Raw genomic sequence first — 19277 nt, forward strand, 5'->3', positions numbered from 1 at the left:
CAATCTCACTAATATTAACCCTTTGAGTGCTGAAATTTTTCCAACCAACATTACTGCAAAAAATTACCATTTTTTATAAATTTGTCTGTAAGTTTTTGACAATTTTGGACCAAATGGATATGTCATTTTATCGGCTTCAGTCTTTTATTGAAATTTTGGCAAAAATCAGAAAACAAATTGACTGGGATATATTTTATAAAGGCGACAAAAATTGACTTTGGCGCTCAAAGGGTTCGACTAGACTCTATGAGTGAAGCACGCCCCCTAAAATGTAACACAAGGAAGAGGAAGGGTGAAAAAGTGAAACGGTGTCCAATGTCAAGCATTGACAACAAATTCCTTTTGGCCAGTTTTTTTAGCTCACGTGTGTAAACACGTGGGCTAATGTCATAGCGATATCTGTCAGTCTGTCCGTGTGTGTGTGTGTGTGTGTGTGTGTCTGTCTGTCTGTCTGTCTGTCTGTCTGTCTGTCTGTCTGTCTGTTTACACGATAACTCAAAAAGCCTCAACGGATTCAAATCAGATTTGGTAGACAGGTACCGTGTGCTACTTGCAAGAACTGATTAGATTGTGGTAAGTGTGGCTTGCATATTAATGAAGTTATGCAATATCGTTTTTTTTTCCGTACAATGGTTTCCCTATGGAGACGGTAATGACAGTGTAGACATATATCAAGAAATACTGCACAAAATTTCATGAAACTTTTCACATATGAAGATCTAAGAACATTATGATGATACTGTGAGTGTCATGTCAATTATCTTCTCATTTGCATATTTAATGACTTTTGTTATTAGTGAGATAACTCTGAAATTCCTGCACCAAACTTGATGATACTTGCAACAAATATTGATCTGATATATATCTAATTATACTTAGAAGCATTAGGCAGTGTCAAGTTAATAAATAGCTCATTTGCATATTTTATGAAGGTTTGTTATTAGTCATATAACTCCGATATAACTTCACCAAATGTGATGAAATCTGCTGCAGATACTGATCCGACTGATATCTAACTGTAGTGTAAAGCATTTAGTAGTGTGAAATTAATTAAGGGTTCATTTGCATATTTAATGAACTTTGTAATTAGGTATATAACTCTGAAATTACGGCACCAAAGTCAGTGAAATTGGTACAGATATTGTTTTGATAAATATCTAATTGTACTGAGAAGCATTTGTCAGTGTCAAGTTACAAATAGGTCATTTGCATATTTTATGAAGTTTTGTAATTAGTGATATAACTCCAAAATAACTGCACCAAATGTGATGAAATCTGCTGCAGATACTGATCCGACAGATATCTAATTGTGGTGTAGAGCATTTACTTATGTGAAGTTAATTAAGGGTTCATTTGCATATTTAATGAACTTTGTAATTAGTAATATTACTCCAAATTACAGCATTAAATTTGATGAAACTTGCTACAGATGTTGATCTGATAAATATCCAATTGTACTGAGAAGCATTGAGCAGTGTCAAGTTAATAATTAGCTCATTTGCATATTTCATGAAGTCTAATAATTAGTCATATAACTTAGGAATAACTGCATCAAATGTGATAAAAACTGCTGCATATACTGATACGACAGATATCTACCTGTGTTGTAAAGCATTTAGTAGTGTAAAGTTAATTAAGGGTTCATTTGCATATTTAATAAACTTTGTAATTAAGTATATAACTCTGAAATTTAGACACCAAAATTTTGTGAAACGTGCTACAGATATTGATTTGATAAATATTTAATTGTGCTATGAATCATTGAACAGTGTCAAGTTAATTTAGGGTTTATTTGCATATTTAATGAACTTTGTAATTAGTGACATTACTCTAAAATTACAGCATTAAATTAAATAAAACGTGCTACAAATGTTGATCTGATGGATATCTAATTGTCCCGTAAAGCATTGAGCAGTGTCAAGTTTATTAACAGCTCATTTGCATATTAAATAAAGTTTTGTAATTAGTGATTAAACTCTGAGAGTACTGTGCGAAGTTGAAAAAAACCTGCTACATATAGTGATAACATATATCTCATTGTTCTGTGAAGGGTACTACTATTAATGAACCTGCTGTAAAACACGTGAGCATATTCAGTTCATATCTGGTTTCATTCATATTTGCAAACTATTGGAAAATTTAAAACTCTACCAGAATAATTGCAGGCGAGACAAAAAAGAGTAAATCTCAAATTTGGAGTCGGTTCCTTCCGAAATACAAATGCTGACGTCAACCTTGCTAGGTCTGAGGACGAATTTAAATGTAGCTAGGAGCAAAATGCGAAGAAATAAAACATGTGAATACTGTCCCTAAACGGGGCTAGCCTTTCTCATTTCACGGAAGAAACTCATGAAATAATCTGTCTCAGATGTCTAGTCACTAAGTTTGCCACGTGTTATCACTGTAACGAACTCTTTTTTTTATTCATTCACTGCTTCTAAGAACACGATTGTAATGCAATTTCTCTATTTACTATTCCCCCACCTCGACGTCAAATTTGCTAATTCCTCAAGGTAACGTATATGCCCGTTGTTATGATCGGGTTGGGAGTACTCTGTTCCCGATATCGCTTAAATAAACCTACAGTCTTTAGTGCAACTAGCAATAGAGTGTGGTATGACTACTTCTGTTTCTAAATATGGTTTTATTTTGAATGTTGTGTATGGTATTTTTTACTACTTATTTACAGAGGGAGGATAGTTACAGAGGGAAGTATTATTTTCAGAGCCTTCAGGGTATGGAAAGCAATATAAAACGCACAAGTAATAGAGCAAGGAGCATTTCATATACGGTACTTTAGATAAACGACATTTAGGATACTAAAATTAAATATTTTTACCTCCAATCTGTAGGCGATTCCCCTTAAAACTGCGTAACTGAATTTTGAACTTTTCAACAATTTGAATCTTCCTGTAACAGCGAAAGGAAAGGTCTCAGAGTGCCTTAACGAACCGGCATATTAAAGCCGATATTCATATTAGGGGAAGAGTTACATACGTCTTTAAGATCTAAACTATGAGCGCAGACATTACATGACCGAAGGAGTAAGGTTTCGCTGGAACTAGTTCAACCCTATCTAATCATGGTGAAATACCATCAAAATAAAATGACAATTGCTTTAGGAAATATCAAACAACAACGCATTCCAAAGAAAATGAACTGTAGCTAAAATCAACTGGAGTGATTACATTGTATTTTTTATCGACATCGTATTTTACCGCGTATCAGTCAGAGAAGGGGTATACAAGCTTGAAGCATGAATGTCACCACGCGATGTAGGAATCTGATATTCTTTTCTTCGGATTATCCGTCATTTAATCGATTTCCTTTTTAAGTTATTTTAGGTGCAATCTGTAGTAGGTAGTGTTAACCTGTCAACTTGTCAAAAATGGATGTACATGGCCAGCAGAATCTTGACACAGAGGAATTGCAAATGAAACGAGGGAAATGCTTTGGATTCGGACGGGTCAGGTGATATGGTCTCAGATGATGGCTGTAGGCGTTTCCGTTGACTGAGCAGTATAACTGGATCATGACAACGTAAGTGATGGAAATATGTGTAAGGCTCATGCTGATTCTCGGATTATCAAGATGGATCTTTAACTGAACTTATGCGATTTGTATCCCTTAACGGAGTTCGGAGGTACCTTGGTACTTAAGCTTACATCCGGGTAAATCATTGCCCATGTTTATATAATTAGTGAACTCGATTGTACACTTTTTAAAACTTGCCCTCTTTTACATCAGTAGAGTTGTGTTCGGAAAAACTATTATTAAATAAATAAAGTAAACTGGTCATTGCACACTTCCGCTCACAGCAAACGACGGAAACGACAGTCAAGCCGATACTGAGAATTGATGACATAAACGAGTGGAACATTCCACTTAAATGGAGGGTAGCTTGAATCAAAATAGAGGAGGCGGGTTTACAGAGTCTTGTCCCATGCACAGGCACTCGATGTCTGTCCTGTCAAAGCGTATCTGTATCGATGAAGCACACGACCTTCCTCTTCATATTTGTGTGTCGTCCAAAGATGCTTGGGAAAAAAGTAAGCTACATCACTGCAGATAGCATTGCCGAAAGACAGAAACTATATGTTTTCGGTACAGTTAAAGCTCCATTAGCCGTAAATTGTGATGAAATTTAGTACGTTTGTAAAACCTTAGTGGTTTTTCGTTCAACTCACAAAACCGTGTCAGAGTGCCGAGTGTTCGACTTGGAAATGACAGCCTGTAAGTCTGTAATGTCAACTTCTATTGTTGACGATTGGATTTTAGGCTGAACTAAAATTCTGTTTTGTCAACAATATAAATATTGCATATCATACATCATGTGTTCTGTTTGTATAGATTTTGTAATGTACATTTCAAAACACGTTTTGGAGAGAAAGCAGAAGATGTACTTATTTCCTAAACACAGATAATGAAAATATTATCACAAGTCGCGGTCATTGTCCTCCCCGCCATTAAGAAATCAACAAGTCATCCGGGTCGTCACAGACCCGAAAAGGACCCTCTTCAAACGACTTTGACCCTAGCCATGGCCATGTCTTTAATTCACGACGATTTCCGTGACCTCCATATCACGACCCACTTACAGCGATAGCATATTTTTTGTTGTTTTGTCCCGGATAGGATTTCACTTTGAAACGTTCACGAGGTATTCAGTTACGCGACCTTTGTCCCTAATTTCCCACGGTCAGATCTGGTACTCATTTATTAATTATTGAGACTCTAAAATCAGCGTGATAAAGAAACGATCTCTGCTGTGATTTGTGTTTTCGATGTAAATCATGAAGAGAGTTTCGAAGTTTCCGCCTGCGGTATGATGACACACTGGTGCGCATCGTGCAACTTGGTGTAAGTGGATAGCTATATGTGTAACTTAATTTTGAAATTTAAACGTATCAACAACAGTTCGTTGTAAGTAGCACTATGAATGCCTTTATATTGAGATAATGTTTAAGTCATCCCAGTGTCTCTTATGCCGTGCAAAAGAAGTCAGTATAATATTTTATGTTGGGCAGTCTCATGAGAGTTGATATAGCAACATTTGGTCGAGATGAATAATTTTGATAATAATTGATCACTAAATGACACGAAACAGACATCTAGCTCATATCTATCAACATCTGCGATCCGCATTGATGTTCATAAACGTCTAAAGTCATGCTCTAAGCGAGGATGTATGGGGATGGAGATGGCAATGAACATGTCTCTTTGATCGAAGTTGTCATAAAGTCATAAAATAGCTCATTAAATTTACAGATAACTATCATTTTGACCAGTAATTCCATTCCTAATGCGTGATTACAATTATTATCGGTCGAAATGTCGTCACTGTTCTGACACTGATTCACATTCGGGGATACATTATATACTTTTATCCTGGCTCGAGTTTCCGTTTATCGAGGGTCTTACGTCCCTATTTCCACGAGAGTTCCGTGACTTCCATAGTAAACAGGATACTTGTGACATGAGATAACACTCTAACAAAGGCCAAAGCCATTGGATAATTTTTTTTGTTTCCTCCCTCCCGTTAACCCGTACTTTTGTAAAATTTTTAATGCTCCTTGTATTTGCATCCTAATGTCAGTCTACTAAAAGAATCAAATTTCTGATAAAAATGTTTTAATATGTTAAACACAAAACATTCACATCTTTTATATTTATACAATTTCAAGAAAAGGCAACTGTCAGTGTCACCACATTTCTAAACATTTCCATTCGATTGAAGATTGCATTATCTTCTTTCCTCCAGTGCCTTTCGAACGCCTTATGACGTTACACTTTATCAGCATGATTGACTGGGTGTTTACAAACATAGCCTGTTTCGCTTACTTGACCTCCCCCGCGACTGGCCGCAATTATTCGGCAGCTGGGCGAGAAGTTACGACCGGCATGATCTTAGTACAAATGGAAATGCGAACTAGCTTTGTTGGATTGGACTTTGTTGGATTGGATTCGAAGGTTTCTGTTAGTGGCTACAGTTTATAACAACTAATGCGAAATATTTACAAAGTGTAACCACATTTTGGTTTCAACCAGTAGGTGTTAAAGAGTCTAACATATTGAAATGATTACCCACGAAGTGTACAGACAGTAAAAGGGTTGTCCGCTCACGCTCTTCCGACTCCTACTCTCATATATATTTTGTGAATTCGTAGAGGTGAAAGTTACATATCCATTTTCGGTGATTCATATTAACCTTGGAACGAGGCTTAAACTTTCGTTCCAACTACACAGGAAATATGCATATCACGTACAAGGTACTGTGGACAGACGGGCAGTGATAAAATTCACGATCTACTGTTGTGCACTGAAAGGAGTTTGTGGTAAAGAACATCAGTATCGTTAACACGTTTCACGTGAATGGCCTGTTTTAACAGTCTAACATTTCACAAATCGACGGGCTTTAAATCGTTTATGTAAATGCCATGATTATACCAGTAATATAAGAGGTACGGGCGTCTTGCTCGGAGCGTGTGTCCTGAAAACAATGGGTAAAGCTTGGCTCAGGGAACCGAATGCAGACAAAAATTGAATCAGAGTTGGAAAAGAGCATAGAGTTGTTATACTATGCCCTTTTTGTGGTGTGAATCTGCATGATTGTACAAAGGAGTAAGTTCCGTGAGTCAGAATCGGATTTGAAGGCTGAACATTTCTGTCTTGGTCCGCTGGTTCTCAGCCACCAATACAAACAAACTCCCTTAACCGTCATTAAACTGTGCTGTGATCTTTTGGCTCCGGAGCATCTTGTTTGGCGACACCCCAAGCAAATGGACATCGCGTGGGACTATGTCGCAAATGTGTAAAATAGTATTCTAGACGTAAACGGATGGTAGAGTTATGGCTGGCATACCGTGGTAGGAGAGCGACCACTCGTAAATGGGCGTTCCGCTGAACTGTCTTGAAATCATGCAAATCGAACACAATATGGCTTCAGTGTTGGTAATCTGGATGTTTGTCATTAGTAACATAGACTCGCATTGTATGCATTCGTTCATTCCAGCCACGGCGATGCAGGCTTACACCAATTCAAGAAACTATTGTAAGGAGATTAGCAAAAATTACTGACCTTGACTGAAAGTTACTGCACACAGAATAAGTCGCAGCATTCTGTAATACTACCATTTGATATATACAAGAGTATACAGTGACAGATAACTTTTTACGCCGAGTGACTTCTTCCGATCTGAAGAGCTCAACTTGCGTTCGTCTGTTTTTTGGCAACACCTTCGAAATCTATCCTACACTGTCAAAAAGTTCCAACGATGACATCATCGAAGTGCATGGGAGGAAGCTATCGAACGTGCGAACAATTCTTATGAACGCGCATGAGCAGTCCCTCGCTGTGGGATGGCGTAAAATTTAAAGGGTGTGAGAATGCTACAAAAGTGACGTACTGCGCAGAATTGATGCTCGTAAAAAATGGCAATTGTTGATAGACGATACTTTATTTCGATAGATGATATTCGGCCGCGGGTTCGTAACCTTATTTGTCAGTGTTGCTACATGGGAGTAATTTCGACTGACCTTACCATTTCCATTTTGTCTCAATCTAGTAAAATGAAATATTTGCTGCTGATGTATCTTGTCGAGTCAACATTTGTGTACGCTGGATAAAATAGCAAAAGAAACATAAATGAAATTTATCTTGGTATATCTCTATAAGAACATACGAAGCGTACTTTTATGAAGTTTGACACACCAGTCACACATTAGAATGTAACCAAATACATGGCGTGAACTCTAAATACGTAATGAGGGGTATTTCTCATCTACAGTTATGTAATATGGCATTATGGGGGCTGTTGTTTGCAGGTATTTAGTATTGGAGCAGAATAGAAGAAGATCGGCGGGATGAATTATATTTGCATAGCGGAAAGTCACCTACTTGAATACGACGTGCGTCGATCGCATAAATACTTTGGGAGCCGTCATTATTTACGGCCTGGGGGTCAGAGGAATTTCATCGGAAACTCCGAAATTTCGAGTACCCTCTGCCGGACCATGATGAATTTGAGTAACCCCTCCTCTAACTCAGAAATTTTGACTTGCCACCCCTACCTCCCACTTAGAAATGTTAAATACCAATATATGTATTTGTCAAATTAAAAAAATCAGCAATAGTAAAAACCTTTCAAATCCTGATGTACCCTGCTAGATTATCCTCAGTTATCTCATGACGGTTGAAAATGAAAATGATGAAACCAACAAAATGAAATTCAAAGTGACGACAAAATACAGATAAATAAGGTCACGCTATAACCAGTATCAAACCATATAGTATTGTTTAATTTGGACGGGTATCGTGACAGGGTTTTCACAAGGATATCTGACTGGGCGGAATTTAAAAGCACGCGAGAGGCTGAGGGGAAAGTGTCTGAGGGGTGTCCCCTATCTTGCGTGGACAATTTTGAGAAATTGATGTGTGCAGGCTGGTGCAATCTCAGGTGTGTTTTAATTTGGTTTTTTACCAAGTAAAACTGCTGTTGTGGTCTCTGCTTGACTCTGCAACTCAAACGTTTCGCTGGGCACATCCCTTTAGCACTCGCACCCCGCGCCGTCCGCTTTCGGCTGTGGGGAAACGTATCATTGGTATACCTATTCCACGTAATCTGCCTCACTGGCTTCGTCCATAGTTTAGGCGAAGGCGGCACGAGGGACCATATTGTGGTCTACCGTGACGAGTATCGGTGCAATTTTTAATTGAGTGCTTTATTACGTTCGTAAAATGACCGGGAAAGTTTACAATGTAAATAATTAACGAAGTGTGTATATTTTATAAGACATTTTGTTTTGCAAAATCAAACATTTTGGTTAGTGATAAAGCTTGTCATAACACCCTTTCATGTTTGTAAATGTAATGAGCTATTTTTGGAGATATTAATTCAATTATCAAAACATCTTTGCAGACAAGATTCACATTGACAGAGTGATAATAAGCCAAATAAAACATACCTTGTGAAATACGACGAAGATGTAAATGAAACATCCAGGCGTACGCTTTGTGAGGATAAAATGTTCATTTTATATGAAAATTTCCAATCGGAGAAAAACTTGCGTAGTTTAGTCAACTTGGAGAAAGATCTCGAGTCAGAGTTTAAATTTGTTAAATGTGTTGCTCGACAAAACATTCGCCAAAAGTGTAAAATATTTTATGAGATTATGCCCATGCTCGTTATGCTATTTTCGCAACAAGTCTTTTCCAAATAATCCTAAAAGAGATTCAGCATTATTTCTGAAGCGATAAATATTCATGTCCCCTTTTCCATGTTTTATATTAAAATTAGTTGATTAAAGTTTCAGACAAGTCTTGTTTTAAAGGTATACAGTTACCTGTAACCTAAATATGCCCATATATAGTCAAAGGGGCGTTCCTTGGTATCCAAAATGTCCATGTGAGGGCACTGTTTTTAAAAAGCGGCCACCCGTTTAAAATCTGTCATTGGTTAGATTTTCTCTTTCCATGGTAACTGTGGCAAAATTGGAACAGGTGACAGTACCATTAACACTCTCACCTCAATGTTCATAACATTGATGCACTCCACGAAAGGGGAAACATGGTCAGAGATATCACAATGCACGTTTTTAATCTGTCTTTTGCCAGGGCAATGTTGTGCAACAAGAATTGTCCTATATGATGAACCGATATGTTAAATATTCATAGTCATCAATTACTTTCGGTGGGTTAGTTGTCTGGTATATACATTTTTACGCTCACTCACATTGAATTTGATAAGAAAATATTATGCTGAAGAAGATAATTGTAAGATGTTTCTCGAAGAATTTTTACATTCAGTCATTACTTTTTTCTGCAACTTATATATTCGAGACTTATTGGACAACTGTTTTGTTCTTGTTTGTTATTTTACACAATTACTACAACTACTTCACGAGAAGTCGTGGTTCTTAGATTTTTTCGATGATTTCATTTATGAAATCTTCGTGGGAAAACTTCTAAAACCAATCAATGGCACTGTGTGACGTTCAAAGTGAATTAAAGGTCATCAAAGAAAATGCTAAAAATAATCAAATTCTACTGCAGAGCAAACAGTTTGAAAAAAAGACTCAATGGGTTGGCAGGGGGCAAGATTCTTTTTTTTTTCTGGCCGAAGGTTGGCCGACGGGCAGGGCAATGGTTTGAGGCTAGGAGATTGTAATAGAAACTTTTGTGGTGGGAAGAGGGCAGTTGTGAGTTTGTTTTTGTTCTACATTTTGGGGGTTGTATGTGTGTGTGTGTGTGTATGTGTTTTCCAGAGAGACCAGGGAAGTGGGAAGGTTTCTTAGTAAGGAATGGCGAAATCCAATTTATCGGAGGGGTATTTTTAAAATAATAAAGGGATTGCAGTCCCGAGAAGCCACGATTGTTCAAAACACCTAAGAATAGCATGTTTACATATAAAACACATATGATTATTGTTTGTCAAGATTGGTTGGCAGGCTACCCGTCCTCTGTTCTGCTGAAAACATATGCTGCAAAAGTATTGGGAGAAGTTGTCTTTGCACTTTTGAACTAATGATGGTACAAAGTGTCTACATATCAGCTCAGCCAAACTTCACACCCCTTCCCCTTCTCCAAAATACTCGGGTTGGAAAAGTTTGGCTACATTCAACTCATCCAAACGCATTAGCTAGCAAATTTCCTGTCACAAATGTTTGTTAAGTTCAATAATGATAAAAAAGTAGGCGCGAGTCGCCCTTTGACAGGTTGTACACACATACCTGATCTACTTCCGTCTTTAATAGCTAACATTACGTCACTGTATAGACGCTCGGGCTTACTATGATATAACGTAAATGTTACCCTTGATATTTACCCTTGATATTGGGTAATTGTTGGTGATATCACCTCACTGTTAATCTTGTGTGATATTGTTTTACTGTTATAGTGTTCACATAGAAAAACCTGAAAATACAACCACTGGGATGAACGTATGGACTATCAAATATAATTTGATTGAGATGAATAGGATAAAGATATGGTAATCAAAATAGAATATAAATGCACATCTCTAACAAAACTTCAGCCGAGTTTTTTATGGAAAAAAGCTACATATAGCTATATTTACTTAAAAAGGAACTCTTCTGATGTTAATATCAGCTAGTCTTTCAGATGTAAATTTTGAAAGCTACTCCTCCTATCTGAGGTGGATTAAATATAATTTTCTGAAAAATACAAGTAATGAAAATACATTTGATAAGTAATTATCTTTTCTATGATAATATCTGTAAATGTTCGAAATTGTTTGCAGTGGTGCTTCAACCTTGACCTCTCCATGTAGATGCAGATTATCGAATCATTGTAATAATTCAAGGAGATAAGAACATCGTCCTTTGTTGTAAGTTGTTGTAAGTTGTATCACGATAATATACATATTGGATCGTCTTGCTATCACATTAATTAAAGTGCAATCAGTGTTTGTGGAAGTAGAAAGGGTCATCTACTATACCCATAGGTTCTCACGTAGAGACTGGAACACCGTTTATAAGAGAAAACTTTCAACCGAGGACAATAGCCTTCAATTCTGAGATATTTCATTTCCAAATATTAAAACCAAAGTTATCAAACAACAAGAATGAAAATCAAATGAAAAATACTCGAGTTAATCAATAAAGTTAAAAACGATAAATGATAAATAAACCATGTTAACAAAAGTCTTCATGCAGTTAAACAGTCAAGCCTTGATGGTCTATGATGTGAAGATTCAACAGTGACGATTCAGTAACGATTTTCTCTCATGAAACAGAATCGCATAAATATACAAGTAGTATACATGGGGCAGTATAGTCCACAGTCCATCCCCGGTGCAGGGGCTTATATAGTCCACCCTCCGTGCAGGGGCTTGTACAATCCACCTGCGCAGGGGCTTGTATAGTCGATACTGCATATCAACATAGAACGAAATATACATGTATTAGATCGAAGAAAATGAAAAGTAATGAAATATATAGCAAATAAACTTACCACATTATCCCTTGACTCTTATTGTCCATGCTGACTGCAAAGAATGTCAATTGTTCCCTGTTATTTGCAGAAAAGTCGGGAAGACTCGCTCGTATCCAATGTAACTGCCATACGTACGGTGTACATCACTACCCTGCTGTGAATAAGCTCTAAACAGCAGCCATGGGATTTATCTTCATCAAGTCAGCGGCAGGTAGTGCGCTACTTTCCCAAGTTTTTCAACTTCTGAAGCAAATAACCTATGTGCCACATTCCTACATTTCTTGTTCGGCTCGAAGTTGTGCGGCTCCGCGAAACACACTCGTCTACAGGCCCCTGCACAGAGTGAACTATATAAACCCATCTATTTCCACTAGGCTAGGGGGTCTTTCCATCACCAAGGAGACGTACGTTTGTACCTGCCGGCCATGACAGTGATCTATATCTTTCCAAAGTGATCTATATCTTACAATTAAATCCAAGCAAAAAGTGGTCTATATAAGCAGGTGCACCGAGTGGTCTATATAAACCCCTGCACAGAGTGATCTAAATAAGCCCCTGCACAGGTGGACTATACAAGTCTCTGAACAGGTGGACTATACAAGTCCCTGCACAGGTGGACTGTACAAGCCCCTGCACGGAGGGTAGACTATATAAGCCCCTGCACAGATGGACTATATAAGCCCCTGCAGAGGGGTGGATTGTACAATCCCCTGCACACAGTGGACTTAATAAGCCCCTGCACAGGTGGACTATATAAGCCCCTGCATCGGGGGGGGGGGGTTGGACTGTGGACTATACTGCCCCATGTACTACTTATACAGAACAAGGTACATGAGTCACAATAATTTATGAATAATCTATCATTCAAGTATTGGCTTATTGAACTCTGCACTATGGCCAATGTTATCCGTTCGATTGATTGCACAGTTTCAGTTTCAGGTGCGTTTATTTTTGAAACGTTTTCAATTTGAAAATGTTAGAATATTTGTCAATTATTATGACATTACTACATTCTGTTGTAATTGTCTGTTTATGCATTGTATTATTAGACAATAATCCTAATAATCAAAATCATTAACGATGATTATCTTTAAGGATTTTGAAATCTTGTTCATAGTGCAAAGTGAAATCACAAGTAGGTACTAGTCTTCGTTTCTGTTGTGGACAGAGTACACCCTTTCATGAACTGAACGACCCGCATTTCACAAACAATGACTGCAGTTACATTAAAGTTTACATTGCAATGTTACATTCGACAGGAAAATACATTGCTCCTATAACACAGTTTCGAAATATGTAGAAAGTAAAGGATTTATACTTTTATTCCTGCCCTGGGCTGACTAAATAAATCATAATTGTGCTAATCATGCAAGCAAATGACGTTTTGTTGTCAGTTAAAGATGGACGATACACCGACAGTTAAAAATGTTGGTTGTCGACGTCATGTTATTGTGGATCGCACATGGCGGTCTCCATGACATATGTCACGCGTTGATCATGAAAAGTGAACTCTCGGTCACCTAGAGTTAAAGGTCTTGGTTATTTAAGGTCAGAGATATTGATGTGAATCATCACTCACGCCCACAGTTGACTAAATCTGTCACTGATGGCGATACCATTCCTATGCACCAAGGGGGAAGAATGAAAAGTTCCACCTCGATGTTTGGCAGTACAATATAGAATATTTGACAGTAATTCTTTGAAATCTACCAACGATTCAAGATGGAGAAACTATGAAATGGAGCTGTTGAGTGCACCTACACCTCAGCAATGACAAGTAAATTATACCTTATCAACGCACAGACAACATTCTGTAAAAGAAACTGAACGCTTAAACTGGTCAAAGATCAATGGAGTCGATCTCTTTCGATGCTGAAGGTCATAGGACAAACGGATGCACGAACAAAACGACCCAAGGCAATACTGGGGATCACATATAGTGACGGGAAATGAATAAATCATTGTATTTGGTCTCTGACAATATGACATGTATATCTCTGACACTCTGACTGTACAGTCGTCTTTTCACAGGTCCCTACTTGACAGTTGATTATAGAAAAAGTTGTATTCTCCATTTCCGCATCTAAGTCACTGTTTACCATAAACTGATTCATATATTGACGAACAAGGCTAATATGCAAAGTTATCGAATGTACGGATGAAGACTTGACGCTGGGAAAAATAGATAAAACAGACCGATGAATTGTAAAATAAAAGACATCAAACAGTCCAGAAGTTTACCGCTGCCGTCGTTGAAGATAACAAACAGAATTAAAGCTGCAAGCAGCGTTGGCGGGGCCCAAGCGGATAACATGGTTGAAAGATCTTGCACTAATGATATTATGTGCAAAATTCGATCTTGCAAAAGTATGATTTTGAACATCATCTCATAGTTACTGTACGTGTCAGTGGGAATTGCATGTTTTACGTAAAATCCAATATGGCGGCCAAATATGAAGGGTGTAGCACTTGTGGTTACTGAGTTATGGACATGTACTCATATTTAAGGGCAAAGGTCATCGAGGTCACGTGACATTTTGTCAAAAAAATTTTAATGCTAAGTTATCCCTATATACCAAAAATCAGATCTCTAGCTCTATTGGCTGGCTCAGAATTATATATGTGCATATTTAATGAGGTACAAGATATGGCACCATAAGGTCTCCCATCATACAAAATATGAAGGGTGTAGCACTTATGGTTTCTTAGTCATGAACATATACGTATATTTAAGGTCAAAGGTCATCGAGGTCACATGACATTTTGTCAAAAAAATTGTATTGCTAAGTTATGCCTATATACCAAAAATCAGACCTCTAGCTCTATTTGCTTGCCCAAAATTAGATATGTGCATATTTAATGAGGTACTGGATATGGCATCATAAGGTCTCCCATCATACAAAATATGAAGAATGTAGCACTTGTGGTTCCTAAGTTATGGACCTATATGTATATTTGAGGTCAAAGGTCATCGAGGTCACGTAGCATTTTGTCAAAAAGTTTCTATCCCATACCCATGCCCATATACCACAAATCAGGCCTCTAGCTCTATTGGCTGGCTCAGAATTAGATATGCGCATAATTAATGAGGTACAGTATGTGGTGTCATAAGGTCTCCCATCATACCAAATATGAAGCGTGTAGCAATTGTGGTTACTTGGTAATGGACAAATATGTATATCCAAGGTCAAAGGTCATCAAGGTCACATGACATTTTGTCAAAAAAATTGTAATGCTAAGTTATCCCTACATACCAAAAATCAGACCTCTAGCTCTATTGGCTGGCTCAGAATTAGATATGCGCATAATTAATGAGGTACAGGATGTAGTGTCATAAGGTCTCCCATCATACCAAATATGAAGGGTGTAGGACTTGTGGTTACTGAGTTATGGACATATACGTATATTCTAGGTCAAAGGTCATGAAGGTCACATGACATTTTGTCAAAAAAATTGTATTGCTAAGTTATCCCTATATACCAAAAATCAGACCTCTAGCTCTATTGGCTAGCTCAGAATTAGATATGCGCATAATTAATTAGGTACAGGATGTAGTGTCATAAGGTCTCCCATCATACCAAATATTAAGGGTGTAGCACTTGTGGTTACTGAGTTATGGACATGTACGTATATTCAAGGTCAAAGGTCATGAAGGTCACGTGACATTTTGTCAAAAAAATTGTATTGCTAAGTTATCCCTATATACCAAAAATCAGACCTTTAGCTCTATTGGCTGGCTCAGAATTAGATATGCGCATAATTAATGAGTTACAGGATATGGTGTCATAAGGTCTCCCACCTTATCAAATATAAAGGGTGTAGCACTTGTGGTTACTGAGTTATGGACATATACGTATATTCAAGGTCAAAGGTCATGAATGTCACATGATATTTTGTCAAAAAAATTGTATTGCTAAGTTATCCCTATATACCAAAAATCAGACCTTTGCGAAAAGATTTTGGTGTTACTTCAGAAGAAGAAGATTTTTGAAGATTAAATTGGTATTTTTTGAAAATCCAATATGGCGACCAAATCACGTGACCGATCCAAATGTCTTTCGCAAACTTAAAAGAGATCACTCTAAGGATAACATGAGTAAAATTTCAGTTAAATCGGTGTGTTTGTTCTGGAGAAGAAGAATTTTAATGATTAAATTGCGATTTTCGTAAAATCCAAGATGGCGGCCAAATCATGTGACCAATCCAAACGTCTTTCGCAAACTTGAAACAGATCACTCTAAGGATGACATGAGTAAAATTTCAGTTAAATCGGTGTGTTTGTTCTGGAGAAGAAGATTTTTAGTGATTAAATTGAGATTTTCATAAAATCCAAGATGGCGGCCAAATCACGTGACCGATCAAAACGTCTTTCGCAAACTTGAAAGAGATCACTCTAAGCATGACATGAGTAAAATTTCAGTTAAATCGGTGTGTTGGTTCTGGAGAAGAAGATTTTTAATGATTAAATTGCGATTTTCGTAAAATCCAAGATGGCGGCCAAATCACGTGACCGATCCAAACGTCTTTCGCAAACTTGAAAGAGATCACTCTAAAGATGACATGAGTGAAATTTCAGTGAAATCGGTGTGTTGGTTCTGGAGAAGAAGATTTTTAATGATTAAATTGCGATTTTCGTAAAATCCAAGATGGCGGCCAAATCACGTGTCCGATCCAAACGTCTTTCGCAAACTTGAAAGAGATCACTCTAAGGATGACATGAGTAAAATTTCAGTTTAATCGGTGTGTTGGTTCTGGAGAAGAAGATTTTTAAAATTAAATCGGTATTTTTCGAAAATCCAATATGGCCGCCAGGTCGCGCGACTATTCGAAATTTCTATACCCAGGTGCACGAGATCTCATAGGTACCTATTAGCCCTGCAAGTTTTAGAAGTTTGCGTTAAGCGGTGTTTGAGTTCTAGGTCGACAAAAAAAGAGCGGAAGAAGAAGAAGAAGAAGTAGAAGAAGAAGAAGAAGAAGAAGAAGAAGAAAGTTGAACTCCTATAAAACCAATAGGGGCCCAGCCGGTCGGCTTGGGCCCCTAATAATTAAATTTCAAAGGCGAGAAAAACAAAATCAAGGGCGAAAAAAGTTTACCCAGTCCTACCGCGTACACTGTTACTAAGTGCTTCTAATTCTGTTTCGTTACTGATCTCAGGATGTTTATTTCGCTCGTACTTACCGTAAGGTCAAAGTGCATGTATTTATCACGTATATACGCGATGCATACAGAGAAAACAGACCTCCCGGTGAATTTTAGGAAGCAATGATCTTCATCCTCCAAAACCATTCATGGAACGAAACTTGCCATAAATAAAGGTGTCGGAGCTTGGAGAAAGTATTAACGTCAGGCGTGATGTCACTGTCCGTGACTACATAGCAAAGTGAACAAAGCTTCATAAAATGTCAATGCAGTCAGATTTTAAGGACAACGATATGTTGACTCGAAGAGTTTGCAACAAAACATAGAAATTTAAAGCTGGCATTTATTTCAGCATGGTTCCGGGTCATTTTACATCGTTTTTTATATAATTCGAACCTGCTCCTTATAAAGCACATCTGTAAGGCGTTGGGGAAGCTGTCTTTAAAATTATTGTCGCAAAAAGCGGTCGGTACTGACCCGACTGACATCAGATGACGTTTAACGTGTTTGTCAAAAATTATTTTGCCAGGAAAGGACTCAAAGATGTGTTGCTTGTGTTGAAATTTTGAGAATTGTCATTTCTGTGTATATTATCTCATTACAATTTTTTTCAAGGTCACAAACAATTTGTATACTTTAAAGAAAACGTACAAATCATGAAAAGTAACACAATTCGCACAAAAAATATTACACAAGCAATATTATCCGATCACAAATTCTTGCATTGTCTCAGTTAAATAAAATTAGATTTTAATTTCTCAGCTCCTTTGTAGGTAATACAGTGAGACCATTCAATTCAATTCAAATTGTGAATTTTCTCAAAAAGTTCATACAAAATCGATCTCCTGAGAAACGAGTCATCGTCACTCATTTTTCATTCACTTTTATGGGTCAAATCATAATAGAAATAGCCTATACGCATAAATTCCAATTAGTCACGCAACAGCCGTTTTGTCTGAGAAAACAATGTCTTTGAGACTTGACGAAAATATAGATTAATAGTATATGGTCAATTCAATACGAGGTCAAACGACATAAGAAAGGAAAAAATTCGTAGACCTGAAGATATAACCCAACGTGACAAAAGAATAGCTTCGTATCCTGTCAGCCACCATCACCACCCACTACATTACTGGGTGGGTCGTGACAAAGACGCCATCCGAGACACGGTAGTACACTGTGAATGATAATGGACCCTCCCATATCACTTGTCTGAGTCATATACATATACCATATTTTATCAGATAATGATAAACGTGTAGGTATTGTTTTTTTAAAACAAAAACAACAATACCAATGATATTTTCTCATCTCATGGTTGTGCCAGGTCTCTTGTGCACAGGAGAACCCCCACAGCACTGTGACATTCAAACACATGGGTACGCAGTTGTACAAAGTCCTGTAACAGCCCTGTTAAACTAACATCGGCAGGAAATTTCTTCAACTTGTTGACAAACATTTTCCAAAGGGGTCTAAACTTCACAAGATCTTCAACAGAAACACAATAAAGTGAGTTATAGCTGTATGAAGAATATGGCAAGTATAATCAAATCGCATAATAAGAGGGCACTCACCGGAGATCAACGTAAGGACCAACAAGCTGATTGCAATTGCAGGGTTAAGTCGGCATGCCCCTTGAAGGGTAACTGTGAAGTCAAAGGTGTGGTTTACAAGGCCAAAGTATCAACGGAGGACAATGCAGAGAGGGTTTACATCGGCCTCACTGATAACACCTTCAAGACGCGCTACACTAACCATATGAACTGTTCCGTAACGAGAGATACAAAAACGACACTGTTTTGTCAAAATTTGTAAGGAATTTAAGAAATAAGGGCCAAGCCTTTGACATTTCATGGTCAATCATTGATAACGCATTGAGCTACTCTAACATAAGCAAGCGATGTCATCTTTGTATATCAGAAAAGCTGCACATTATCAATGCTGACAAATCTACACTGTTAAACAAACGCTCTGACTGAGTTGGTTTCAAAATGTCGCCACCAAAACAATTATTATTTATCGAATTTTAACACCACCTACAAATAGAATGGTTCGTCCCAATCATATATGTAAGAGTGTCGAGCTAGTAATCCTTTCATTTCTATCTGAGGATAGCAAGATGCATGAAACTGAAGTAATAGATTTCATTACTTTGTACTCGAAGTAATTTGTTTATCTAATTAT

The 19277-nt window shown here is 37.5% G+C and overlaps 1 protein-coding gene across 13 annotated transcripts in view; it reads right to left on the reverse strand.

Moving 5' to 3' along the window:
- Positions 1 to 19277, reverse strand: part of LOC139139280 (tyrosine-protein kinase receptor Tie-1-like) — a 49558-nt gene that overhangs the window by 22033 nt on the left and 8248 nt on the right. For 2 of the 13 annotated variants that reach the window (XM_070708137.1, XM_070708135.1), the window contains exon 1: positions 7079 to 7329. The exons of 7 other annotated variants lie outside the window; for them this stretch is intronic. In XM_070708137.1, the coding sequence (XP_070564238.1) occupies positions 7079 to 7118 (40 nt within the window). In that variant the 5' untranslated portion in view covers positions 7119 to 7329. Of the gene's footprint in view, positions 1 to 7078; positions 7348 to 19277 lie in introns of those variants that run through there. 4 more of the 13 variants (XM_070708136.1, XM_070708138.1, XM_070708140.1 and 1 more) reach the window with 3 other exon arrangements.

The sequence above is a fragment of the Ptychodera flava genome, chromosome 8, assembly GCF_041260155.1.
Source record: "Ptychodera flava strain L36383 chromosome 8, AS_Pfla_20210202, whole genome shotgun sequence".
Classification (NCBI taxonomy): domain Eukaryota; kingdom Metazoa; phylum Hemichordata; class Enteropneusta; family Ptychoderidae; genus Ptychodera; species Ptychodera flava.